The following is a 24,430-nucleotide window of genomic DNA, read 5'->3' on the forward strand; positions in this document are numbered from 1 at the left end:
CACGAAGATTTTGCAGACTTTTGCATCAAGACAAACCTTGAAGCTATGTTGTTTATTTAGATATCTGTTTCTTTCAGAGACTATAGGTAAATGCAAGTTCACTTCCCATTTTAGGTGCTAATTCTTCCTTTCAGTCAATTTGCTTATCATGGGAGAGAGACAAATTGAGTCATGGAGCGTAGCCTTTCTTTCATTTTAACAAACATTTCCAAGCCATCTGTTATCTCCTTCAAATATTTAAAAAATGTGCAAAGTATATATTCAATTGCTTAAGTGTTATTAGTACCTGATTCTAAAGTTAGCAAAAAAAATAATACATATATAGATGCATGCAGTACTAATTATGAAACAGATTAGGACTACTATAAAGTAATATCTTAAATTTGTTTTTAAATTTGTCTTACTCTAGAACTGAGCAAGTATACATACTTTCCTAGTCTTATGCTTCACATATTTCTGCTATGATTATCAATGTTTTGAGAGCTAATAAGAACTCTCATCAATTAAAATTAAAATGCACCTCAGTTCTTCATAGTAAATATGTAGCTAGACTAAAAAGTCGGCAGTCACACCTACATTTACTGTTATAATTATCCAGCAACAAAACATTTAGAAACATTGAGAATCTGCACGATTTTTTTTTTAACTTAGCTGTGCTGTTAGGAAAGGTGATACAGATCAGAATGAAAGTAAGAGAGTGAATCTTTGAGCTCAGATGAGTGGGTGGGGAGCAGGAAAGAGAAGACTGGATTATGGACAGATGTACAGCCTAGCAAACATTCAAAAGGGATTCAGCTAAAGTCTGTTTCCTCATATAGAAACAGACCTGCCAGTTGGTAAATTAATTCTGTGTGCTCATAAGGAGCATTTTCCTTTGGAGAAGTTTTCTTTAGAAGTATAGATGGAAAAATATGCAGTGTAGGAAGCAAAGGGTAGAAAAGACATCCATAGGGAACAGCAGACAGCGCATTAATGGAAGAGCCCTATGGTTACTGCCCTCATCTTCAGTTGAGAGTTTCCAGACAGTAAACTAGTCGGACGACTCTTAAAACAGTACCTTCTTCAATCGCTGAGATAAAGCACGGCATCTCTGGACATGAATAAGCAGGGAGAGCTGTGATGCCTGTGGGAAAGGCGTACCTCTGACTGGATGAATGTGCTGTTGAACTCTACAGAGAGAAGTGGAATGGATCAAATAGTGGAGACAAGGGCACTGCTTTCATTATAAAGCTTTTTGAAAGGTGGATTTGCGCAAGCATACTCAACATGGAGCTGAGGCTAAATTCCATCTCTTTAAGATGAACATAAAGTGAATAAAGTTTTACTTTTCAAGACAAAAATTCATTCCGAGATACTACTCTGCAGTATCAATAAATGTGTCTATGGTACCTAGATGGGTCACTGACTAAACTGTCCATGAGGAAAACCCTCATTCCTGTCTGAAGGGATGAAAGACTTCACCACCCAACAAATGCAACATTTAAAATATTTTCTCTTGCACTCTTTATATATGATTTTTTTCTGTTGGTTGCAGTAAAGTAAGCCGAACAGAGTATTATACCTGTGGCATTTAGGCTTTCTAGATTTTTTTATGTGCAAAAAAGCCTAGATTATAGCTTTATAAAATGTATGGAACTCTTCTCCTTGAGTATATATGCATTCATTCATTAGCAAATTCAAGCAGTATTCAATGGCCCAGGGAGGACATTTTTGGCATTCCTTTTTAGAAGCAATGGTATTTTAAACTAGAGGAAGGTATTACATAAAACCTGCTTTATAGCCTCTTACAAAAATGTAGTTTTTACAAATATTGGAACAACAGATCATGTACTTATTCCAGAATCTAAGAATTATCCTGTAATTTTCTCTGTCTCTCTTTCCAATTCAACAGCATATCCTGCTGACACTATTTCCTGACCATCTTCCGAGTATGTCTCCTCCTTTCCACCATCCTCTCTCGCCTAGACTATTGTAACATTGCTAATGGGTTCCTTGCTTCCCCTGCTCCAATCTAGTTCCCACATGGGTGCAATATATAAATATTTTATATTCATAGTCTTCAGTCTTACTCTATTTAAATTTTGCCAAAAGCATTTCATCACACTTAGTATAAAACCCAAACCTTATTATAGCTTATCAGTCCCTGATTTACTTGTTATTGTTCAGTTGCTAAGTCGTATCTGATTATTTGTGACCCTATGGACTGCAGCACACCATGCTACCCTGTCCTTCACTGTCTCCTGGAGCTTGCTCAAATTCATGTCCACTGAGTTGATGATGCTATGTAACCATCTCATCCTCTGCTGTCACCTTCTCCTTTCGCCTTCAATCCTTCCTAGCATCAGGATCTTTTCCAATGAGTCGGCTCTTTTCATCAGGTGGCCAAAGTATTGGGGTTTCAGCTTCAGCATCAGTTCTTTCAATGAATATCCAGGGTTGATTTCCTTTAGAATTGACTGGTTCGATCTCCTTGCAGTCCAAGGGACTCTCAAGAATCTTCCCCAGCACCACAATTCAAAAGCATCAATTCTTCAGTGCGCAGCCTTCTTTATGGTCCAACTCTCACATCCATACATGACTGCTGGAAAAACCATATCTTTGACTAGATGGACCTTTGCTGGCAAAGTGATGTCTCTGCCTTTTAATAACTGTGAAGGTTTTTCATAGCTTTCCTTCCAAGAAGCAAGAGTCTTTCAATTTCATGGCTGCAGTCACCGTCTGAAGTGATTTTGAAGCCCAAGAAAATAAACTCTGTCACTGCTTCCACTTTTTCCCCTTCTATTTGCCATGAAATGATGGGACCAGTTGCCATGATCTTGGATTTTTGAATGTTGAGTTTCAGGCCATTTTCTTTTACTCTCTTCTTTCACCCATATCAAGAATCTCCTTATTTCCTCTTTATTTTCTGCCATAAGAGTGGTATCATCTGAATATCTGAGGTTGTTGAAATTTTTTCTGGCAATCTTGATTTCAGCTTGTGATTACATACATCAAAAGGATTCTTTATTATTAATATACTTGCACAAAAAGTATCTAGTAAATAGCTCTTTTTAGTTTTGTTAAATTATAGGATAACACTATAATAATAATATTTTTGAAACATTCCCCACATCTCCTTTAATTTTCATTTAAATAAGCTTCTATATTGCAACATTAAATATTATATTTGGATGCATTTTATTCAGTTCAGTTCAGTTACTCAATCGTGTCCAACTCTTTGTGACCCCATGAATTGCAGCATGCCAGGCCTTTCTGTCCATCACCAACTCCCAGAGTTTACCCAAACTCATGTTGTTGAATCGGTGATACCATCCAACCATCTCATCCTCTGTCGTCCCCTTCTTCTCCTGCCCTCAATATTTCCAAGTGTCAGGGTCTTTTCAGATTAGTCAGGTCTTCACATCAGGTGGCCAAAGTATTGGAGTTTCAGCTTCAGCATCAGTCCTTCCAATGAACACCCAGGACCGTTCTCCTTTAGGATGGACTGGTTGGATCTCCTTGCACTCCAAGGGACAATCAAGAGTCTTCTCCAACACCACAGTTCAAAAGCATCAATTCTTTGGTACTCAGCTTTCTTTATAGTCCAATTCTCACATCCATACATGACTACTGGAAAAACCATAGCCTTGACTAGATGGACCTTTGTTGACAAAGTAATGTCTCTGCTTTTTAATATGCTGTCTAGGTTGGTCATAACTTTCCTTCCAAGAAGTAAGCGTCTTTTAGTTTCATGGCTGCAATCGCCATCTGCAGTGATTTTGAAGCCCCCCAAAATAAAGTCAGCCACTGTTTCCACTGTTTCCCCATCTATTTCCCATGAAGTGATGGGACCAGATGCCATGATCTTCATTTTCTGAATGTTGAGCTTTAAGCCAACTTTCACTCTTTTCTTTCACTTTCATCAAGAGGCTTTTTAGTTCCTCTTCACTTTCTGCCATGAGGGTGGTGTCATCTGCATATCTGAGGTTATTGATATTTCTCCTGACCATCTTGATTCCAGCTTGTCCTTCTTCCAGCCCAGCGTTTCTCATGATGTATTCTGCATATAAGTTAAATAAGCAGGGTGACAATATACAGCCTTGATGTAAGCCTTTTCCTATTTGGAACTGGTCTGTTGTTCCAAGATCACTTCTAACTATTGCTTTCTGACCTGCATATAGGTTTCTCAAGAGGCAGGTCAGGTGGTCTGGTATTCCCATCTCTTTCAGAATTTTTCACAGTTTATTGTGATCCACACAGTCAAAGGCTTTAGCATAGCCAAGAAAGCAGAAATAGATGTTTTTCTGGAACTCTCTTGCTTTTTTGATCCAGCGGATGTTGGCAAAATTTGATCTCTGGTTCCTCTGCCTTTTCTAAAATCAGCTTGAACATCTGGAAGTTCACAGTTCACATATTGCTGAAGCCTGGCTTGGAGAATTTTGAGCATTACTTTACTAACGTGTGCTGCTGCTGCTGCTGCTAAATCGCTTCAGTCGTGTCCAACTCTGTGCGACCCCATAGACGGCAGCCCACCAGGTTCTGCCGTCCCTGGGATCAGCTTTTGAGATGAGTGTAATTTGCGTAGTTTGAGCATTCTCTGGCATTGTCTTTCTTCGGGATTGGAATGAAAACTGACCTTTTCCAGTCCTGTGGCCACTGCTGAGTTTTCCAACTCATTCATTTTATTACCCATAAGCATTGATCAGACAACAAACAGATATGTGAAAATTAGAATTTGTCAAAATTAATGCTGCGAAAGAAACTCCAATTTAATGACAGCATTTTTCAACTTATACAAGTTAGTAGCATAGTAGAGTAGCACAACTTAGGTACACCTTAAGGATATTTGGTTCAAGATCCAGAACCCATAGTTATTCTTTCATGGAATCTGTGTATTAAATAGGAAGAGGAATCAAGATAAAATTAGAAATATTTCTACATGGTGAGAAATATATAGTAACGTGTGTGTGTGTGTGTGTGTGTGTTAGTTGCTCAGTTTTGTCTGACTCTTTGTAACCTCATGAACTGTAGTCTGCCAGTCTCCTCTGTCCATGGGATTCTACAGGCAAGAATACTGCTGTGGGTTGTCATTCCCTTCTCCAAGGGATCTTCCTGATCCAGGGATCAAACCTGGGTCTCTGCATTGCAGGCAGATTCTTTGCCATCTGAGCCAACAGAGGTACAGCTCTCTGTCTCTCTCTGTGTATATATATATATACACACACACACATACATATATATACTATATAATATATATAACTTAGTATGAGTTACAGAAATACTTTGCATAATAGCAAATGAACATTTCTCAACTGGACCAAGCAGAGAAAGTTTGAGAAATTTTAGTCATAAGCATGACATATTTAAATACGAGAGTCTTGATGTGAAGAGTGATTTTTGTTTCCTGGAAGTTCACTTATTTTAGCATTTCTTAGTATTCCATTCATGTTATCATTAATTTTTCAAAGCGCACATAAGATTATCTTGAAGTTGAGAGAGATATGATTTACAATATGAAGCTAACTTATATGCAGAGTACATCATGAGAAATGCTGGGCTGGAGGACGCACAAGCTGGAATCAAGATTTCTGGGAGAAATATCAATAACCTCAGATATGCAGATGACACCTTATGGCAGAAAGTGAAGAAGAACTAAAGAACCTTTCATGAAAGTGAAAGAGGAGAGGGGAAAAAGTTGGCTTAAAGCTCAACATTCAGAAAACTAAGATCATGGCATCTGGTCCCATCACTTCATGGCAAACAGATGGGGAAACAGTGGCTGACTTTATTTTGGGGGGCTCCAAAATGACTGCAGATGGTGATTGCAGCCATGAAATTAGAAGATGCTTACTCCTTGAAAGGAAAGTTATGACCAACCTAGACAGCATATTAAAAAGCAGAGACATTACTTTGTCAACAAAAGTCCGTCTAGTCAAGGCTATGGTTTTTCCAATGGTCATGTATGGATGTGAGAGTTGGACTGTAAAGAAAGCTGAGCACAGAAGGATGGATGCTTTTGAACTGTGTTGTTGAAGAAGACCCTTGAGAGTCCCTTGGACTGCAAGGAGATCCAACCAGTCCATCCTAAAGGAGATCAGTCCTGGGTATTCATTGGAAGGACTGATGTTGAAGCTGAAACTTCAATACTTTCGCCACCTGAGGTGAAGAGCTGACTCACTGGAGAAGAACCTAATGCTGGGAAAGATTGAGGGCAAGAGGAGAAGGGGAGGAAAGAGGATGAGATGATTGGATGGCATCACCGACTCGATGGACATGGATTTGGGTGGACTCTAGGAGTTGGTGATGGACAGGGAGGCTTGGCATGTTGTGGTTCATGGGATCGCAAAGAGTTGGACATGACTCAGTGATTGAACTGAACTGAATTTCTTTGCATTTTTAAATCTGTACCATCTTTAGAGGCTGAATGAATCTTCTAAAGTCATAAACAATTTTTTCACATCTACAAATTTCCTGAGTGAATTTGTTTGCTTTTAGAAAATCAACTGTTACTCATCACTAATAAAGAAATTGGCCCAAAATGATTTATATAAAAGACCAGATCTGAACTATCTTTTTTGGATAAAGAAGCACAGGTGCAAAGGGATTAAACTGTAGGCAAAATGTCTCTATTATTTTATCACAGAAACTAAATGAAAAATCAAAACATCCTGATTTTTCAAGCGCTGCACTTTTACTACAACACACCACTCCTTGTTGTATATTTATATTTGATTTAAGTTTTTTCTTCTAATGGAAAGCATTACTAGTCTCCCAAAGGAAACTGACATCCTCACAGAACTTAAAAAGTATTTGATCAAATCATCTGATTTACTTTTTGGTAAAGTCATTTTCCTGGAGAAGGAAATGGCAACCCACTCCAGTATTCTTGCCTGGAAAATCCCATGGACAAAGAGGCCTAGTGGGCTATAGTTTATGGGGCCGCAAAGAGTTGGACACAACTGAGCGACTGAATACAAAGTACTTTTAGGAAAGAACTCCCAGTATGGAAATAGGTGGGGCTAAATAATATAGAATCATACATTTCAAAGGAATTTTCCCTCCATTTTAAATTTCACTCTCCTTTGTCAGCTTGAAATGTAAAAGAATATTTTTAAAGAAAAAAAGTATACTTTTTTTCAATAACAGACTGATATTATTCATCAACTTTTCTTATAATTACATAAGACTTTTGGTTGCCACCTACAGTTTAAAATTGCAGTAGTTTTCATTTTTCAGCCTTTTTTTTTTTAATTGTATAAGGATTTCATTCAGTATGTGAGGCCAGTTGAAGCTATCAGAGGAATGAAAAGGGATGCATTCAAATCTAATTTTTGAAAGGGTTCTTTTTTATGAAGCAGATGGGGTTACCGTATGGCTCTGGAGGAGGAGACAAGCTCTGGCTTGTTGAGACCTTGTCAACCTCATGTTTGTCATTTAAGTAAGAGCCTTGGTGCTGTTATCCATTCTTATGCTATAATCCAAATAGGCTGTTACAAGTAGCTGAACATAATGGGAACAATAAATGTCTTCTGCACAGGCGAAAAAAGCAAATACAGTAAACTTTTCCTCTTACAGTTGCTTCTAATGGCACTGTAATTATTGGTAAAATTAAGATGCCTTATTATTTTTAAAATTAGGGAATGTGAATAATTTCTATCAGAAAGATACTTCTTATATTAATATGTTGAGTTCTGGCCAACAATATTCCCCTGATGATCTTCTGTATCTCCAATAATAAACCTTGGTTTGGATTCACTCTTGATTATCCCAGGACCACCTAGGGGAGTTAGTGACAGAAAGTGGAAAGGAAGTAGACACATGGAAACCAGGCTAAATGGTAGCAGTTTTTCTCCCTATTGAATACTAGTCCTTGGAGAGGAAACAAGCAGCTTGGGCTTCTGGGACTCTTTAGACTTAATTTTGTTTCGAAAATCCAATCTGAATGGGCCAGAATGCCATTTTTAAAAAGAGAAACTGCCACAAAACAAAACAGGTTGACAGGTTAGAAATTATTGTACACTGCATTTGTAGAGAACAGAACATACCTTTAACCTGAAAAGCTCGTTATTGGAAAAAAGGTGCTGTAATACTCTGGAGTTTATTGTATACAGTGCTTGTTGGAAGTGATTTCATTTTGACAAGGTTATACAGGATCTGTTGTGCTCTAATAAGCTCCAATAACAAAATACAGTTGAATTTTTTGAATTCCTTCATTAGGATGTGAAAAAGGACCCTTTTTCTATTATTTTGAATTGAGTATGATGATTTAGAGCTCTAACACTTTAAAAACATTGAAAAACTGCATTTGGAATGTAATATTCTTCAGTATGCTGAATTTTATTTTTTTAGACTGGAAGATTCTTAGCAGAAATTCCTAAAAATTACTTCATTAATGGTAAAAAGAGGAGGAGGGATAATTTTTTGCAGAGATTCACCATGTATAAGGCTCAATTACTAATCCATGTCTTTAAAATTGATGCCATTTCCTATGTACTGACAATATTGCTATTACCACCAAAAGATGCATTATTTATAAATTATCAGTCAAATTCAAAGCCTAGAGCTAAGTACCCTAAGGAAGCACTGAAATATACCATGGATTTGATACCTATTTCCTCTGTTATCTTATCATCTTTTATACTCATAAATAAAAAACAAAAAACTAGTAATGCATTAATTGCCAAGTAAATGTGATAGCTTCCCAGATTTCAACCACTAATTTCATGAAGAGCTATGGTATGTATTCTGTTTACTGTGAACTTTATTATTAATAAGAGAATAGTTGAGTGTACTAGTGACTATGTTAATTAAAGAAAATTTAAAAATTTTACCTTAATATTACTCATGTATTTTGATAGATGTTCTCCACTAAAGGAAAGAGAGAGAGAGCTATATAGCTAGTGAGAGGCACATAACTCTGGGTGGGGTCACAATAGTGTGGTCATGACTGTAAAATAACATTGTTATGGCAATACACCTGGATCCTCTGTCCGTGGGATTTTCCAGGCAAGAATACTGGAGTGGGTTGCCATGCCCTCCCCCAAGGGATCTTCCCAAACCAGGGAGTGAACCCAGATCTCCCTCATTGCAGGCAGATTCTTTATCATTTGAGCCATCAGGGAAGCCCATAATTTTATGGTAGAGGGATATAGGTAACAAAATGCAGGAACACTAGATAAACTCAGAAAGCGTGAAGAGTGTTCAGAGAAAGAAAATCAGTTGGGGTTTAGTTGATCACGGAAGTCTTTACAGAGCAGGTAGGAATAAGGCTGAAAGTTGAGAGTAGCATTTCACTAGGCACATCAAAAAAGGGAAGGCTACTTTAAAATGAAAGTGAAGTCTCTCAGTCGTGTCCGACTCTTTGCGACCCCATAGACTGTAGCCTACCAGGCTCCTCTGTGCATGGGATTTTCCAGACAATAGTAGTGGAGTGGATTGCCATTTCCTTCTCCAGGGGATCTTCCCGACCCAGGGCTCAAACCTGGGTCTCCCGCATTGTAGACAGACGCTTTACCGTCTGAGCCACCAGGGAAGTCCTAACTTTAAGATGAGACTGGGTGATACCGATGGGTTGGATCAGAGTAAATTTGTACCAAGGCAAAGTTATATTTTTAAAAGCAAGAATGCTGATTTCTAAAGATTGAGCTTACAGTTTATTAGAAACATAGGTACATAAATACATGTGTCATGGTAATATGTAAAATAAGCATGTGTAGAGGTGCATGTAAGTGCTTGAAAGCACATTGAGGGAAGATACTAAACATGAAAGAGAAAAGTAATGTGAAACAGGATGTGACTCTGAGAACATGCAACAAAGAGAACAGAGAGAGCTGAGTCTAAAATTTGGGGAAATGACTTGTATCAGGGCAGATGTCTTGTATTCCAGACTTCGGCTTTTCTGTTTAAGCTAACTGGCATTATAAGAAATAAAGAAAAGAAGCCAAGCATACATGCACTGACTTGTATATAACTCTAGCCCCTGTTGTTCCAGAAAACTTTAACACTGAGGCAACTCAAGTGGGTATAGTTTGGAGTTCACATGAGAATCATAGAGGTTAAGCAGGAGACATGATGGACTGATGAAGTGTCATAGCAAAGTTTGGCCATGGTCCCTGGGAACACAGATTTTAGTTTCCTGATTCACTAGCTTTGTTGTATGAGTCGAAATTGTGTTTCTGCAAGTGAATAGGTTATTATAGAAGGAACCCACAGTATTTACACTGCATTTATTTGTACTCAATATTCACTCACATGAATAACTTTTGCAGCCAACTCAGACTTTGTCTTCATAATATACAATTGTGCAATTGACTAGATTTGGGATTTTGTCTGACATTATTGAAATATTCCTGAATTTTCCTTATATGTTATGGTAACACATTATATATGTTACAAGTAAGATGAAAATTGTAATTTATTTTAATTTACCTCTTATATGTAGGTAAAACTATAGGCAAATATTTTCATGCCTTGGACCTTTATTTTTCTCAGCTCCCCATCAATACAAATTCTCAAATTTTTGCTTTAAAGGAAATTCCTGATTTTATTATGGCTACTATAGTTTTCTAAAACAACATTTTATTAATAAATAATAAATAATGGATCATGGACCTCTATGAATTCATTTAAATATCTTACTTAAACCACAAAATTATTTTAGCAAGTTTTATCCATGTTAGTATATAGTAAATGAGTAGTTCCCTAAGATTTAATCTGCTAGGAAAAGATTTAAACACTTAATCACAATTTTAGAGAAATTGGTGTTACACATGTATATATAATGTGATAACAATATTTAGCTACTTGAAGCTATTATTGTTTCACACTCAAATTTCTTACTAACTACAAGATGTTTTATTATTTCTGATTTTGAAGAACTTTATTGGAATTTCTCTTTTTGGTTTTAAATTATATTTATATACTAATTTATTTGATCAGATCTAAACTAAAATAAACAAAATCTAATTATTTTCACTTTGTTCATTTCTGAAGATACCTTTTTTCATCCACTACATATTTTATCAGTTATTAGTTCATCATTTATACATTAATATCTAGAAAATATATTATATAATACAGTAAATTTATTTTGTAAATTATAAATGCTGAACTTCTTAGCCACTTTTTTTTTTCCAGGCAAATTCAACAATATTTAATTAGATTAACATGCTCTCCAAGGAAAATGACAATGAAAAATTTGAGCCAGTCTTTGTATTGTAGAAAACAGAGATGAAATATCATGTAGTTAATTGACTGATCTATTAGATAGCTGCCATTTCTGAATGCTAATATCCATAAATTACATACCATTGATTTTTTCTGTTTTTTATTTATAGCTATTTTTATATCCATTTAAATATTCTTTAATCATAGGATGTGAACATGTAAGGCAAAATCATCTAAATTGATGTCATATTTAGCAGATTATTTATAATATTAATATGACTACAGATTATGTGGCTTTATGAACAGAATTAATAAATTGATGTTGAACCAGGATTGTCACTTTTATTATATATGGGCACATTTGTAATTCTCCTGCATATGAATCAGAGTATTTTTATTCTACACAGTGTATTTTTTTCAACAAAGAGAGAGAAAAAATGAATGTGTTGTAGAAAAGGAGAAAGTGATCTTCATTTTTTATCCTGTGGTATATTTGGTTGAGTATGCTTTATATTAATAGCATAATGGTTTTAAAATATACAAGATTCTAGATACCTCAAAAATAAGGTTAATGACAATTACTTGTGTTTCCAATTTTGTATTTCCTTATGGAAATATAGCTTCATTCTCATTGAAGTGAAGTGAAGTGAAGTCGCTCAGTTGTGCCCGACTCTTTGCGACCCCATGCACTATAGCTTACAAGGCTCCTCTGTCCATGGAATTTTCCAGGCAAGAGTACTGGAGTGGGTTACCATTACCTTTTCCAAGGGATCTTCCCGAACCCAGGTCTCCCGCATTGCAGGCAGACGCTTTACCGTCTGAGCCACGAGGGAAGCCCCCTCATTCTCATTATTAATGTTTTTTATCAATGTTTAAATAAAAGGCCAAAACCTTTAAAATAATTGCTGAATGATGCCAAATGTTGGTGCTCATTTGTAGGGGTAAAAACTAGAGAGGTAGGTGTTTGGACTTAGTAAGACAGCTCAGAATTTTACTAATTTCTGCTTTGACAAGAGTTATAGTCAGGCAGATAAAATAAATCATCTTGAGATGGAAATGTTAGAGAAATTTGTCTCTCCAGTATACTCATATATTTAAGAAAATTCTCTCTATACTATAGCATATGTATGTGTAATTTTATGGAGAAGGCAATGGCACCCCACTCCAGTACTTTTGCCTAGAAAATCCCATGGACGGAGGAGCCTGGTAGGCTGCAGTCCATGGGGTCGCTAGAGTCGGACACGACTGAGCAACTTCACTTTCACTTTTCACTTTCATGCATTGGAGAAGGAAATGGCAACCCACTCCAGTGTTCTTGCCTGGAGAATCCCAGGGATGGGAAGCCTGGTGGGCTGCCATCTATGGGGTCACACAGAGTTGGACACGACTGAAGCGACGCAGCAACAGCATGTGTAATTTTCAAGGCAAGGAAACTATCTCAAAGTCGTCTCATCCATTAAGTGGGGATAGTAATAGATAACTCACAATTTTGCTTTGATCATTTACCGCTGATCACAGTGAGTTACTCAGTGGTCCCTCCTAGCCTTTCACCCTTTCTTGGAAAGTCTCAAATCAGGTGAAAATGGAGAGAGTTCCTAAGAAGATGGGGTGTGCATGAAACTCAGGTCAGGCTCTCACAGCTTTCAGAGTAGCAGAATATGTAGGCAAAGACTCCATTTGTTTTGTTGTTTGTTGTTGTTGTTGCTTAGTCACTAAGTCTTGTGAGACTCTTTGTGGCCCCATGGACTATAATCCACCAGGCTCCTCTGTCTGTGGAATTTTCCAGGGGAGAATTGTGGAGTGGATTGCCATTTTCTTCTCCAGGGGATCTTCTTGACCCAGGATTCAAACCTGCATCTCCTGCATTAGCAGGTGGATTCTTTACCACTGAGTCACCAGAGAAGTTCTCATTTTGTTAGCAAGAATATTTACTGAAAGAAGTTTTAGGTTGTAGTAGTTTTAGGTTGTCTTGAAAATGTGTGCTTCAGAAAATAGAAAGTTTCTGTATGTAGTAAGGACAGAGAACTTTTTGTGATCAGTAGTAATGAAATATTTTAGTTTTGTATTAACTAGTCAAAAAGTGGACTTTTCTAGATCCCCTAAAAAAATTATATGCTTATAATGCTATGAACAAATTCATTTAGTAAAATTTTACTAACCTTCTAAATTGTGCAAGGTACCAAAAGTAAAGCAGGCAAAATTCCTCCATTCAACACTTCACTGCCCAGTGGTGAAACTGACATGAGTAAAATCATAGCAATAGAAAGTTTAGGTACAAGAAATATCACTCTATTCTCTTGGTCTTTCTGAGAATTCTAACTAATTCCAGCTAATCTTACATGGTTGAGTTGTGGTTGATTCTGATTAATCTCCTGGCATTGAATATTAAGATTAAATGTTTGATATTTCACAATAAAGTTGAAATAATTGAATGGACAATGTGATGAGAAGAAAGAACAGAATGAAGAAGCCCTCAATTTAAAAAAAAAAAAAAATGTTTCCAAACATGTAAGCTGAAATAATGTTAAGACAGTTCAGTTCAGTTGCTCAGTCATGTCCAACTCTTTGCAACCCCATGAATCCCAGCACGCCAGGCCTCCCTGTCCATCACCAACTCCCAGAGTTCACTCAAACCCATGTCCATCGAGTCGGTGATGCCATCCAGCCATCTCATCCTCTGTCGTCCTCTTCTCCTCCTGCCCCCAATCCCTCCCAGCATCAGAGTCTTTTTCAAAGAGACAACTCTTTGTATGAGGTGGCCAAAGTATTGGAGTTTCAGCTTTAGCATCAGTCCTCCAATAAACACCCAGAACTGATCTCCTTTAGAATGGACTGGCTGAATCTCCTTGCAGTCCAAGGGACTCTCAAGAGTCTTCTCCAAACCACAGTGCAAAAGCATCAATTCTTCGATGCTCAGCTTTCTTCACAGTCCAACTCTCTCATCTATACATGACCACGAGAAAAACCATAGCCTTGATGAGATGGACCTTTGTTGGCAAAGTAATGTCTCTGCATCTGAATATGCTAGTTACGTTGGTCATAACTTTCCTTCCAAGGAGTAAGCATCTTTTAATTTCATGGCTGCAATCACCATCTGCAGTGATTTTGGAGCCCCGAAAAAGTCTGACACTGTTTCCACTGTTTCCCCATCTATTTGCCATGAAGTGAGGGACCAGATGCCATGATCTTTGTTGTTTGAATGTTGAGCTTTAAGCCAACTTTTTCACTCTCCACTTTCACTTTCAACAAGAGGCTTTTTAGTTCCTCTTCATTTTCTGCCATGAGAGTGGTATCATCTGCATATCTGAGGTTATTGATATTTCTCCCTGCAATCTTCATTCCAACTTGTGCTTCTTCCAGCCCAGCGTTTCTCATGATGTACTCTGCAGATAAGTTAAGTAAGCAGGGTGACAATATACAGCCTTGATGTACTCCTTTTCCTATTTGGAACCAGTCTGTTGCTCCATGTCCAGTTCTAACTGTTGCTTCCTGACCTGCATACAGATTTCTCAAGAGGCAGGTCAGGTGGTCTAGTATTCCCATCTCTTTCAGAATTTTCCACAGTTTATTGTGATCCACACAGTCAATAGCTTTGGCATAGTCAATAAAGAAGAAATATACATTTTCTGGAACTCTCCTGCTTTTTCGACGATCCAGCGGCTGTTGGCAATCTGATCTCTGGTTCCTCTGCCTTTTCTAAAACCAGCTTGAACATCTGGAAGTTCACGGTTCACGTATTGCTGAAGCCTGACTTGGAGAATTTTGAGCATTACTTTACTAGCATGTGAGATGAGTGCAATTGTGCGGTAGTTTGAGCACTCTTTGGCATTGCCTTTCTTTGGGATTGGAATGAAAACTGCCCTTTTCCAGTCCTGTGGCCACTGCTGAGGTTTCCAAATTTGCTGACATATTGAGTGCAGTGCTTTCACAGCATCATGTTTCAGGATTTGAAATAGCTCAACTGGAATTCCATCACCTCCACTAGCTTTGTTCGTAGTGATTCGTTCTAAGGCCCACTTGACTTCACATTCCAGGATGTCTGGCTCTAGGTGAGTGATCACACCATCGTGATTATCTGGGTCATGAAGATCTTTTTTGTACAGTTCTTCTGTGTATTCTCGCCAACTCTTCATAGTATCTTCTGCTTCTGTTAGGTCCATACCATTTCTGTCCTTTATTGAGCCCATCTTTGCATGAAATATTTCCTTGGTATCTCTAATTTTCTTGAAGAGATCTCTAGTCTTTCTTATTTTATTGTTTTCCTCTATTTTTTTGCATTGATCGCTGAGGAAGGCTTTCTTATCTCTCCTTGCTATTCTGTGGCACTCTGCATTCAGATGCTTATATCTTTCCTTTTCTCCTTTGCTTTTCACTTCTCTTCTTTTCACAAATATTTGTAAGGCCTCCTCAGACAGCCATTTTGCTTTTTTGCATTTCTTTTTTTGGTGGGGATGGTCTTGATCTCTGTCTCCTGTACAACGTCACGAACCTCTGTCCATAGTTCATCAGGCACTCTGTCGATCAGATCTAGTCCCTTAAATCTATTTCTCACTTCCACTGTATAATCATAAGGGATTTAATTTAGGTCATACCTGAATGGTCTAGTGGTTTTCCCCACTTTCTTCAATTTAAGTCTGAATTTGGCAATAAGGAGTTCATGATCTGAGCCACAGTCAGCTCCTGATCTTGTTTTTGCTGACTGTATAGAGCTTCTCCATCTTTGGCTGCAAAGAATATAATCAATCTGATTTCAATGATGACCGTCTGGTGATGTCCTTGTGTAGAGTCTTCTATTGTGTTGTTGGAAGAGGGTGTTTGCTATGACTAGTGCATTCTCTTGGCAAAACTCTATTAGCCTTTGCCCTGCTTCATTCCGTATTGCAAGGCCAAATTTGCCTGTTACTTCAGGTGTTTCTTGACTTCCTACTTTTGCATTCCAGTCTCCTATAGTGAAAAGGACATCTTTTTGGGGTGTTAGTTCTAAAAGGTCTTGTAGGTCTTCATAGAACCGTTCAACTTCAGCTTCTTCAGTGTTACTGGTTGGGGCATAGGCTTGGATTACCGTGATATTGAGTGGTTTGCCTTGGAAATGAACAGAGATCATTTTGTAGTTTTTGAGATTGCATCTAAGTACTGAATTTCAGACTCTTTTGTTGACCATGATGGCTACTCCATTTCTCCTAAGGGATTCCTGCTCACAGTAGTAGATATAATGGTCATCTGAGTTAAATTCACCCATTCCAGTCCATTTTAGTTCACTGATTCCTAGAATGTTGACATTCACTCTTGCATCTCCTGTTTGACCACTTCCAACTTGCCTTGATTCAGGGACCTAACATTCCAGGTTCCTATACAATATTGTTCTTTACATCATCGGACCTTGCTTCTATCACCAGTCACATCCACAACTGGGTATTGTTTTTGCTTTGGCTCCATCCCTTCATTCTTTCTGGAGTTATTTCTCCACTGATCTCCAGTACATATTGGGCACTTACCGACCTGGGGAATTCCTCTTTCAGTATCCTATTATTTTGCCTTTTCATACTGTTCAATAATGAAATAATGTTACTAGTGATTAACAGTATGTAAGAGTGACTGGGAGAGATTTGTTATTTGACAAGTAATTTTCTTGACCAAGCTGTCATATGAGCCAAGGTGCTGCCCATCAATTGCTTTCATCCAGTTTCTTTTTAGGTGCATATGAAGTCAGATATGCAGATGACATCACCCTTATGACAGAGAGTGAAGAGGAACTAAAAAGTTTCTTGATGAACATGAAAGTGGAGAGTGAAAATGTTGGCTTAAAGCTAAACATTCAGAAAACTAAGATCATGGCATTTGGTCCCATCACTTCATGGGAAACAGATGGGCAAACAATGGAAACAGTTCCAGACTTTATCTTTTTGGGGCTCCAAAATCACTGCAGATGGTGATTGCAGCCATGAAATTAAAAGACGCTTACTCCTTGGAAGGAAAGTTATGACCAATCTAGATAACATATTCAAAAGCAGAGATATTACTTTGCCAACAAAGATCCATCTAGTCAAGGCTATGGTTTTTCCAGTGGTCATGTATAGATGTGAGAGTTGGACTGTGAAGAAAGCTGAGTGCCGAAGAATTGATGCTTTTGAACTGTGGTGTTGAAGAAGACTCTTGAGAGTCCCTTGGACTGTAGGAAGATCCAACCAGTCCATTCTAAAGGAGATCAGTTCTGGGTGTTCATTGGAAGGACTGATGTTAAAGCTGAAACTGCAATACTTTGGCCACCTCATGCGAAAAGTTGTCTCTTTGGAAAAGATTCTGATGCTGGGAGGGATTGGGGGCAGGAGGAGAAGGGGACGACAGAGGATGAGATGGCTGGATGGCATCACCAACTTGATGGACATGAGTTTGAGTGAACTCTGGGAGTTAGTAATGGACAGGGAGGCCTGGCGTGCTGCAATTCATGGGGTCACAAACAGACACGACTGAGCGACTGAACTGAACTGAACTGAAGTCAAGGGGAGAAGATGAGAGAAAATGTTGATCAGATAAGCAAGAGTCAGATTGTGAGTCTATAATGGCTAGTGGTGGTCATTGTAAAAGACTCTACATCAGGTCTCTTAAAGCAGATTAGCAGTTATTAAAACTACCCACTGTTTTTATATTTTTTGAATATTAACATGGGGGTGGAAGCCCCTATATATCATGCATCTCCCCATGGAAAATAGAATATTGCTTAGTTTATAAAAGAATGCTCATGAAAATAGACAGATTGTCTCCAAAACAAATCAGAGTTAGTTATTGCCCATCTTTGTTACTACACAGTAAGGTAAAGAAATCTAAACAATGTGAGATTTTTCTTGCTAAACAAATAAATAAATAAAAACACCAAATCCTATTATTTCCATTTGAGAATCAAATGATATTGATGATTTTGAAAAACTGCTTTTCAGAGCCAATGCAATTTTCTTCACTTCAGTGTATGATAGCAAATAATCTAATATTTTATAATCTGTGATAGTTTGGTAATATCAAGTTTTTTCCACTGAGTTTTAAGTGACTAATATTATTGTATATTCTTATATTTGATAGCCCTGGAAGATATTTCCCTTTACACTAATTAAATACATATATTTGGAGATCCTAATGAGCAAATGATTTTGCTAAAGTGTATTATTTTCTAATTTTAATATTTGTAAAAGTTCAAATTACATTCTTTTTTTTTTTTAATTTAGAAAATGTCTTTCATTTATTTCCAGTATGCCTACCCTATTTAGGAAGGCTTATAATGAAAATAAGAAGGTATAACAGAAATTATTAAACAAGAGACGACCGTGCATGTATACATAGTATTTATTCATTCATAATGTTGTTAAAGTCAATTCTACTTTATGATCATAGTAATTGCACTCCAGGCAATACCCATTTTCTCTAGTGACTAATGTAGCACCACTGGATTTTCAGAAGGTTATTTTCTTAATTTGACTGGCCAGGAAGTATTTTCCCTGTTGAAAACCAGGTGTAAACATCAATACCAAAGATAAAAGAGTTATCTCATGCTGTTTTCTGATGTCTCCAGCTTAGACAATTCAGCAGGTTAAAGTCTGAGGATTGAGTAGGGCTATTTATCAGAAGTAAGGAACTAGAAAAATTTTGGTGTGACTCACAGACTAACTGAGGGAATGACAGGAAGCCTTTTAATAGCAAAATAATCTGTCAAATGCTCTGAATATATAGGGGCTGTGTAACAAACATGTGAAATCAAACCCCACACAGTAATTACAGGTAATTTGTGAACTGTTCCTCATTTCCTCACTGTGTAAATTATATGCCTATACACCTGAGACAAGAGTTGACTCTCAGGATCTTACTGAAATTCTCGTTGCTTGACACTGGCTATATTGTTTCAGTGTTTATGCTGCTTTTCCAAATTTCAGCTGCTTTTGAGTGAAAGGAAGGAAAATCTTGTAAACTCTGAGCTATTTTTTTCAGTTTATTATGTCCTCTGTACTTGAATCTACTGTCAACTTTTGCCAGCTTTGACTATTTATGGACTAGGGGTTGACTATTATGGTTCAAATCTATGTTCAATAACTTCTCCTAGGTATGCCAAATAATATGAATCATAAACATTTCAGATATTGAGTTCCATGCTAGTTGACCCAATACTTGTTAAAGACTCCTATGTACTGAAAAATTGTTAGAAGGCGTTACCAGCTAATCAGGGTAAGAATTGCAAGATTCTAAGCTGTACATTAACACCATTTGTGAGAAAAGGAAAAGCAAAATAATAGTAATAATAATAACAGTTGGCTTCTTTTTTGTTTGTGTCTAAAGATTGCTTTCACCCTATTTCTTATCATTGTTTGCCTAAAAATATCAAAATGTATTTAACATGCATATACTCATCCATCGTTAATGTTTCTTTAATCTTATATGGTGGTGTTATTTGTGTATATTTTCTGTTGTGTTGTTTCTTTGTTTACTTCTTTGACAAAGCATGTCAATTTTTGTTTTACCTATCTGTATTTTGCTACTGCATGTCAAACATTTTAAATGACTCAGTGAACAAATGAATTCTTGTCATTTTAAATTTCACTCAAAATATTGCAAGCAATCTGCTTATCCTCAAACATTGCTCCAGGTTTTTGCTTTGTGTAAGAGCATGAAAAATAAGTGAACAAAAAATGACAAGAACTGCATGGTACAAGGAGCTTTGTACCAGATTATCTGTTTAAGCCTGTTAAATTTAAACCTAAATAAGATATATGTATTTATAATTTGAATCATTTATGTTTCTGTTTTGTTTGCATGATATGATTTTGGTTTATATTTTGTTTTTTTCCACTCACCAGATGTTCCCAACACTTTGCTTCCCACTACTATCATCCCCTCCCTTACCACTGCAACAGTCACAACCACTGTAGCCATAACAACCTGCCCAACCACATCTGCAACAACCAGCAGCATAAGAGGTACAGTATGCTTCTTTGTTATGGCCTAGAAAACACGGTAAATAGAAATCTATAGGGCTTATTTTTTTTAAAGAGTAGAAGAATTGAGATCCAATTTTACTTAATTATAAGGAATAATTAAGTCAAGTCATTTACTGTCAGTTAGGGTTATTGTAATAAAATACGAGACAAGATGGTATATTTTAATTTTTCTTAGTGTCATATGATTCATGAAAATGTTCAGAATATAGGTAAAAAAAATATGGAGCTCTGAAACACTGACAATTTAAAATGTGAACAAGGGAACTTTTTTTTTTTTGTACTTTACCTTATAAAAACAAGCAAAGAAATAAGATGTTCAAAAATGCAGAGGTAGTTTTTGCTTTTTTATGACCCTCCTTTAGTGTTAATGATTTTTTATTTCTCCACAACTAGGCTAAAAAGCCTGCGGTGTTGAGTTTGTTCTAAAATTAGCATGATGGGTCATTATAAGTTATTTACCACATAGAACTTTTAGGTAAATATTTAATATATCATCCTAAAGTGATTAGCTGAGTGGAGCTATTTCTTGTAATTAGAGAGTGTTCCAGAAGCAAATGTTCTAGGCTTACCCAGGATGACAGGAATTGATGGTTGGCTCTAAGAATAATTTCTGGTGTCTGATTACTAATAAGATGTTTTTCTGAAGCACAGCAAGCAAAAAGATATTGAAGCAATTCTTAAGGGCAAAAAAAGAAAAAAAAAGAAATCATTATGTCATGGTTCAAAAACATAAAAAATATTTCTGAGTAATTAAGTGGTTGTTAGATAATGAAGAAATGAAAAATCTTTTGAGATTTTTTTAGCACATTATAGAAATACACGTTTTAAACTTTATTTCTATGTTCAGAGACAATGTGTCCTATTTGAGTCTGTCATTTACTCTTATACATGCTTATACATGTTTTATGTCATGTTGGCTGTACTAATATGTGTTAAATGTAGCAATTTAATTTGAGCTTATAAGGACTTTACAAAAATATATATCTAAAGTTTCATCAGGGATACGCTTAACATTGTTTTCACTTGTAAAGATTATTCAGTTAAACTTCTTGTGTTTCTTAGAATTTTTACTAATTCTCAGTATTATGTTGAGTTTCTGCTAGCTTTTACTTAGTGTTTGTAGTATTTTTTCTCTTGTTCCAGAAAAATATTTTAGTATCTGGTAAGTGTTCATTAGGTTTATTCTGTCATGCCGGGTACAAGATTGATAGCTAAAACTTGATGATGATAACAATAAAAATCATTAAAAATATCTAGTCTTACTAAAAAAAATCTTGTATTTGATTTAAATCTAAAAGTAGAACAGCTTAAAGATCATTCTTATAACAATGTGTATGAAATGGGTGGAAAAATAATAAAAATGAAGAAAAAAACACTTTATGATAATATATGGCATGTAAAATATGTTATACTTTGCTTTACTTATTGTTTTTCTAAAGATTTTTACAAACAGTAATTCAGATGAAATGTAGCTATTGCTTACCCACAAAATCTCAATGGTAATGTTAAGTTCTATGTGTACAAAAAAATCACTCTGATGGAAAAGGAAATGTTGGTTTACTTTTTTAAAAAAAGATCTACTTATAACAAAAAAAGCCTAATTAATTTCTTCTTCAATAAGTATTTATCAAATACCTGTTATATATATTATAGGAAAAGCACTATGCCAGGGCTAAAACTATGGATATTAAACATATTGTATCTAAACACGAGCAAATTAATGCATTTTCCCCCAAATAATCAGTGCCTGGGCTTAATTAGTTAAGGCATTCATATCTTTTCTGAATATATATACATTAGGTGAAAATAAGAGAAAATATTTTATTTCAAAGTGAAGTGCTTAACAACAATTTTTTATATTTATTCACATGTATCTTAAGTGAATCTTACCGGTTCCATTTTAATCAGCCTGCTAAAATGAAATCAGTTTTCTGCTTTTTCAAGTAAATTCATTTTTTAAAGGTTTCCTAAGATGTTCTGTAAACTTTACACCATGAAATTTAAAAATTATAAAAAAATATATTTTTCCTTTCAAGGAACACATGAATAAATAAACCTCAAAGAAGACAAACACACACACACTCACACACACACACACACCATTCCCTCTTTCTTTACTTAACAGTTGAAACATCATTTTTCAAATGGCATCAAGATACGTGAAAAGAAAACATTTTATGGGTTAGGCAATTCATAGCATCTATTTTATACAGAAAAAAACAGTAACACTGACATCAAATGTTAGTATAACGTCTATTTTTCCTTGCTAACTTCAGCAAACAACTGGGAACTCAAGAAAGTCACCAATCATGATTAATTTTCTAGTCCATATTTGAGGGACTTGGGAATTTTGTCAATATATAAATATTTTATGATTTTTGTACTCTGCCGCTTATATGTTATATGATATTCACTCAGCCATGCATTACCTATTAAATTAGAGCTTTCAGATGCAATTATATTTTAGTGGAATTCATTTATTTATAAGATGACAAAAGATGTTACAAAATTATCATTTAAAAGATATCATAATAAAAATATGTTGTCTAAGAAAAGCTAAGGACTAAATATTTCCAGCTTGCCAATTTTTTTTAAGTTTATCTGCTTCATCCCTGTCTCTCAGTAATCTTAAGTAAACTAACTATATTTAATCTTATTAGCTTTAAATATCATTTCTTCAGATTTCATAAATATAACATTTACCTCTATCTGTACAGACATATTTAATAAGTTACCACAAATAAATCACCATTCATATCTCCATTTCTACTCTTTCACCACCCCTGCCATTGCTGAGTTTTCTTCTATATGATAAACATCCAGTTTAAAAATGAAGAATCATAGCTGCAGCTATATTAAAAATCAAGACAAAATAGAACAAAATAAGCTACTCAAATTGTCAGTTATAACCTTGAGAATTTGCACATCTCTTCAGTTTGTACATGAAATGCATCCTTATGTGCAGGAAGAAGAGCTTCAACCATAGGGAAGAAAGCTGGCAATTAGCAGATCTTGTTACAAATAAGTGTGCTAAAAGAGAGAAACGAGCAAACTTTACCAAACATGGGAAAGACAGAGAATAAGTGAGTCCAGGAGACATCTTTAGGTGTGAGCTGTAGTTCTTCTGTTTACACAGTCTTTGGTCATAGATGTTGAACCAAATTTAACACCTGCATTTTCATCAGAAAAATGAGAAACATTCAATTCTCAGATTGTCTTGAGGATTGGATAATATCTAGAGTTCTGGCAACATAATCAGCACTCAATGTATGACAATTATTGCTTAGTTCTTTTAAGTAAAATGAATATATTCACATTTGCATCATACAATTAATGAAATTGTGTATTTTTCCTATAGTAATTCTAGTTTTGACAAAATTATTTGGTGTTAGTGCACCGATTGCATTTTAATTTCAAACATACTTTTAATTATGTCAAAATCAAATAATAAAACGGCACTAGAACATATGGAACTTACCTATCTTTGAATATAACAACAATTAATAAATTGTCTATGAAGTTCATAATATTTTTGATTTATATCATATATCTAAAATCTGAACATTTTATAGATCTCTCAAACATTTTTCATTACAAAACATCATTGCTATAGCACATTTTCTGCTTATAGAACTTGCAACTTTTTAAGGCTAGTGGCCTGATTAATCCTATCAACTAATTTAGAAGATATATACCTATATATCTGTATCTATATATATCTACCCATATATACTTTTTTACGAATTTGGGGTTTTCTTATCACTTTAATAAATTTTTAATGAGATAAACTTTGATGAGTTAAATATGATCATTTATAAAATGCTTCCAAATGACCTGATGTGATTTATAGAATTAATATTATTTTTGCATGGTATGCTTACTTTGAAAACATTTTTAAATTTTTTAAATAATTTCTTTATTTATTCACTTATTTTTAGCTGTGCTGTATCTTCCTTGCCATGCAGGCTTTTCTCTAGTTCCAGCAAGCAGGGCCTACACTTCAGTTGCAGTACAAGGGCTTTTTATTGCGGTGGCTTCTCTTCTCTGGTGGCTCAGACGGTAAAGCGTCTGTCTACAATGCGGGAGACCCAGGTTTGAGCCCTGGGTTGGGAAGATCCCCTGGAGAAGGAAATGGCAATCCACTCCAGTACTATTGCCTGGAAAATCCCATGGACAGAGGAGCCTGGTAGGCTACAGTCTATGGGGTAGCAAAGAGTCGGACACGACTTCACTTTCACTTTCTCTTGTTGCAGAGCATGGGCTCTAGGGCGTGTGAACTTCTGTAGTTGCAGTGGGCTCAGTCGTTG

General features: G+C 36.0%; 1 protein-coding gene across 2 annotated transcripts in view; it reads left to right on the plus strand.

Moving 5' to 3' along the window:
* The window catches only part of CADM2 (cell adhesion molecule 2), a 1,271,679-nt gene that overhangs the window by 1,166,114 nt on the left and 81,135 nt on the right, over nt 1–24,430 (plus strand). The window contains exon 8 of one of the 2 annotated variants that reach the window (XM_070367837.1): nt 19,983–20,102. The exons of the other annotated variant lie outside the window; for it this stretch is intronic. Within the exon in view, the coding sequence (XP_070223938.1) occupies nt 19,983–20,102 (120 nt within the window). The remainder of the gene's footprint in view (nt 1–19,982; nt 20,103–24,430) is intronic. 2 annotated transcript variants of the gene reach the window in all.

The sequence above is a fragment of the Bos mutus genome, chromosome 1 (assembly GCF_027580195.1).
Source record: "Bos mutus isolate GX-2022 chromosome 1, NWIPB_WYAK_1.1, whole genome shotgun sequence".
In the NCBI taxonomy this organism is placed as follows: domain Eukaryota; kingdom Metazoa; phylum Chordata; class Mammalia; order Artiodactyla; family Bovidae; genus Bos; species Bos mutus.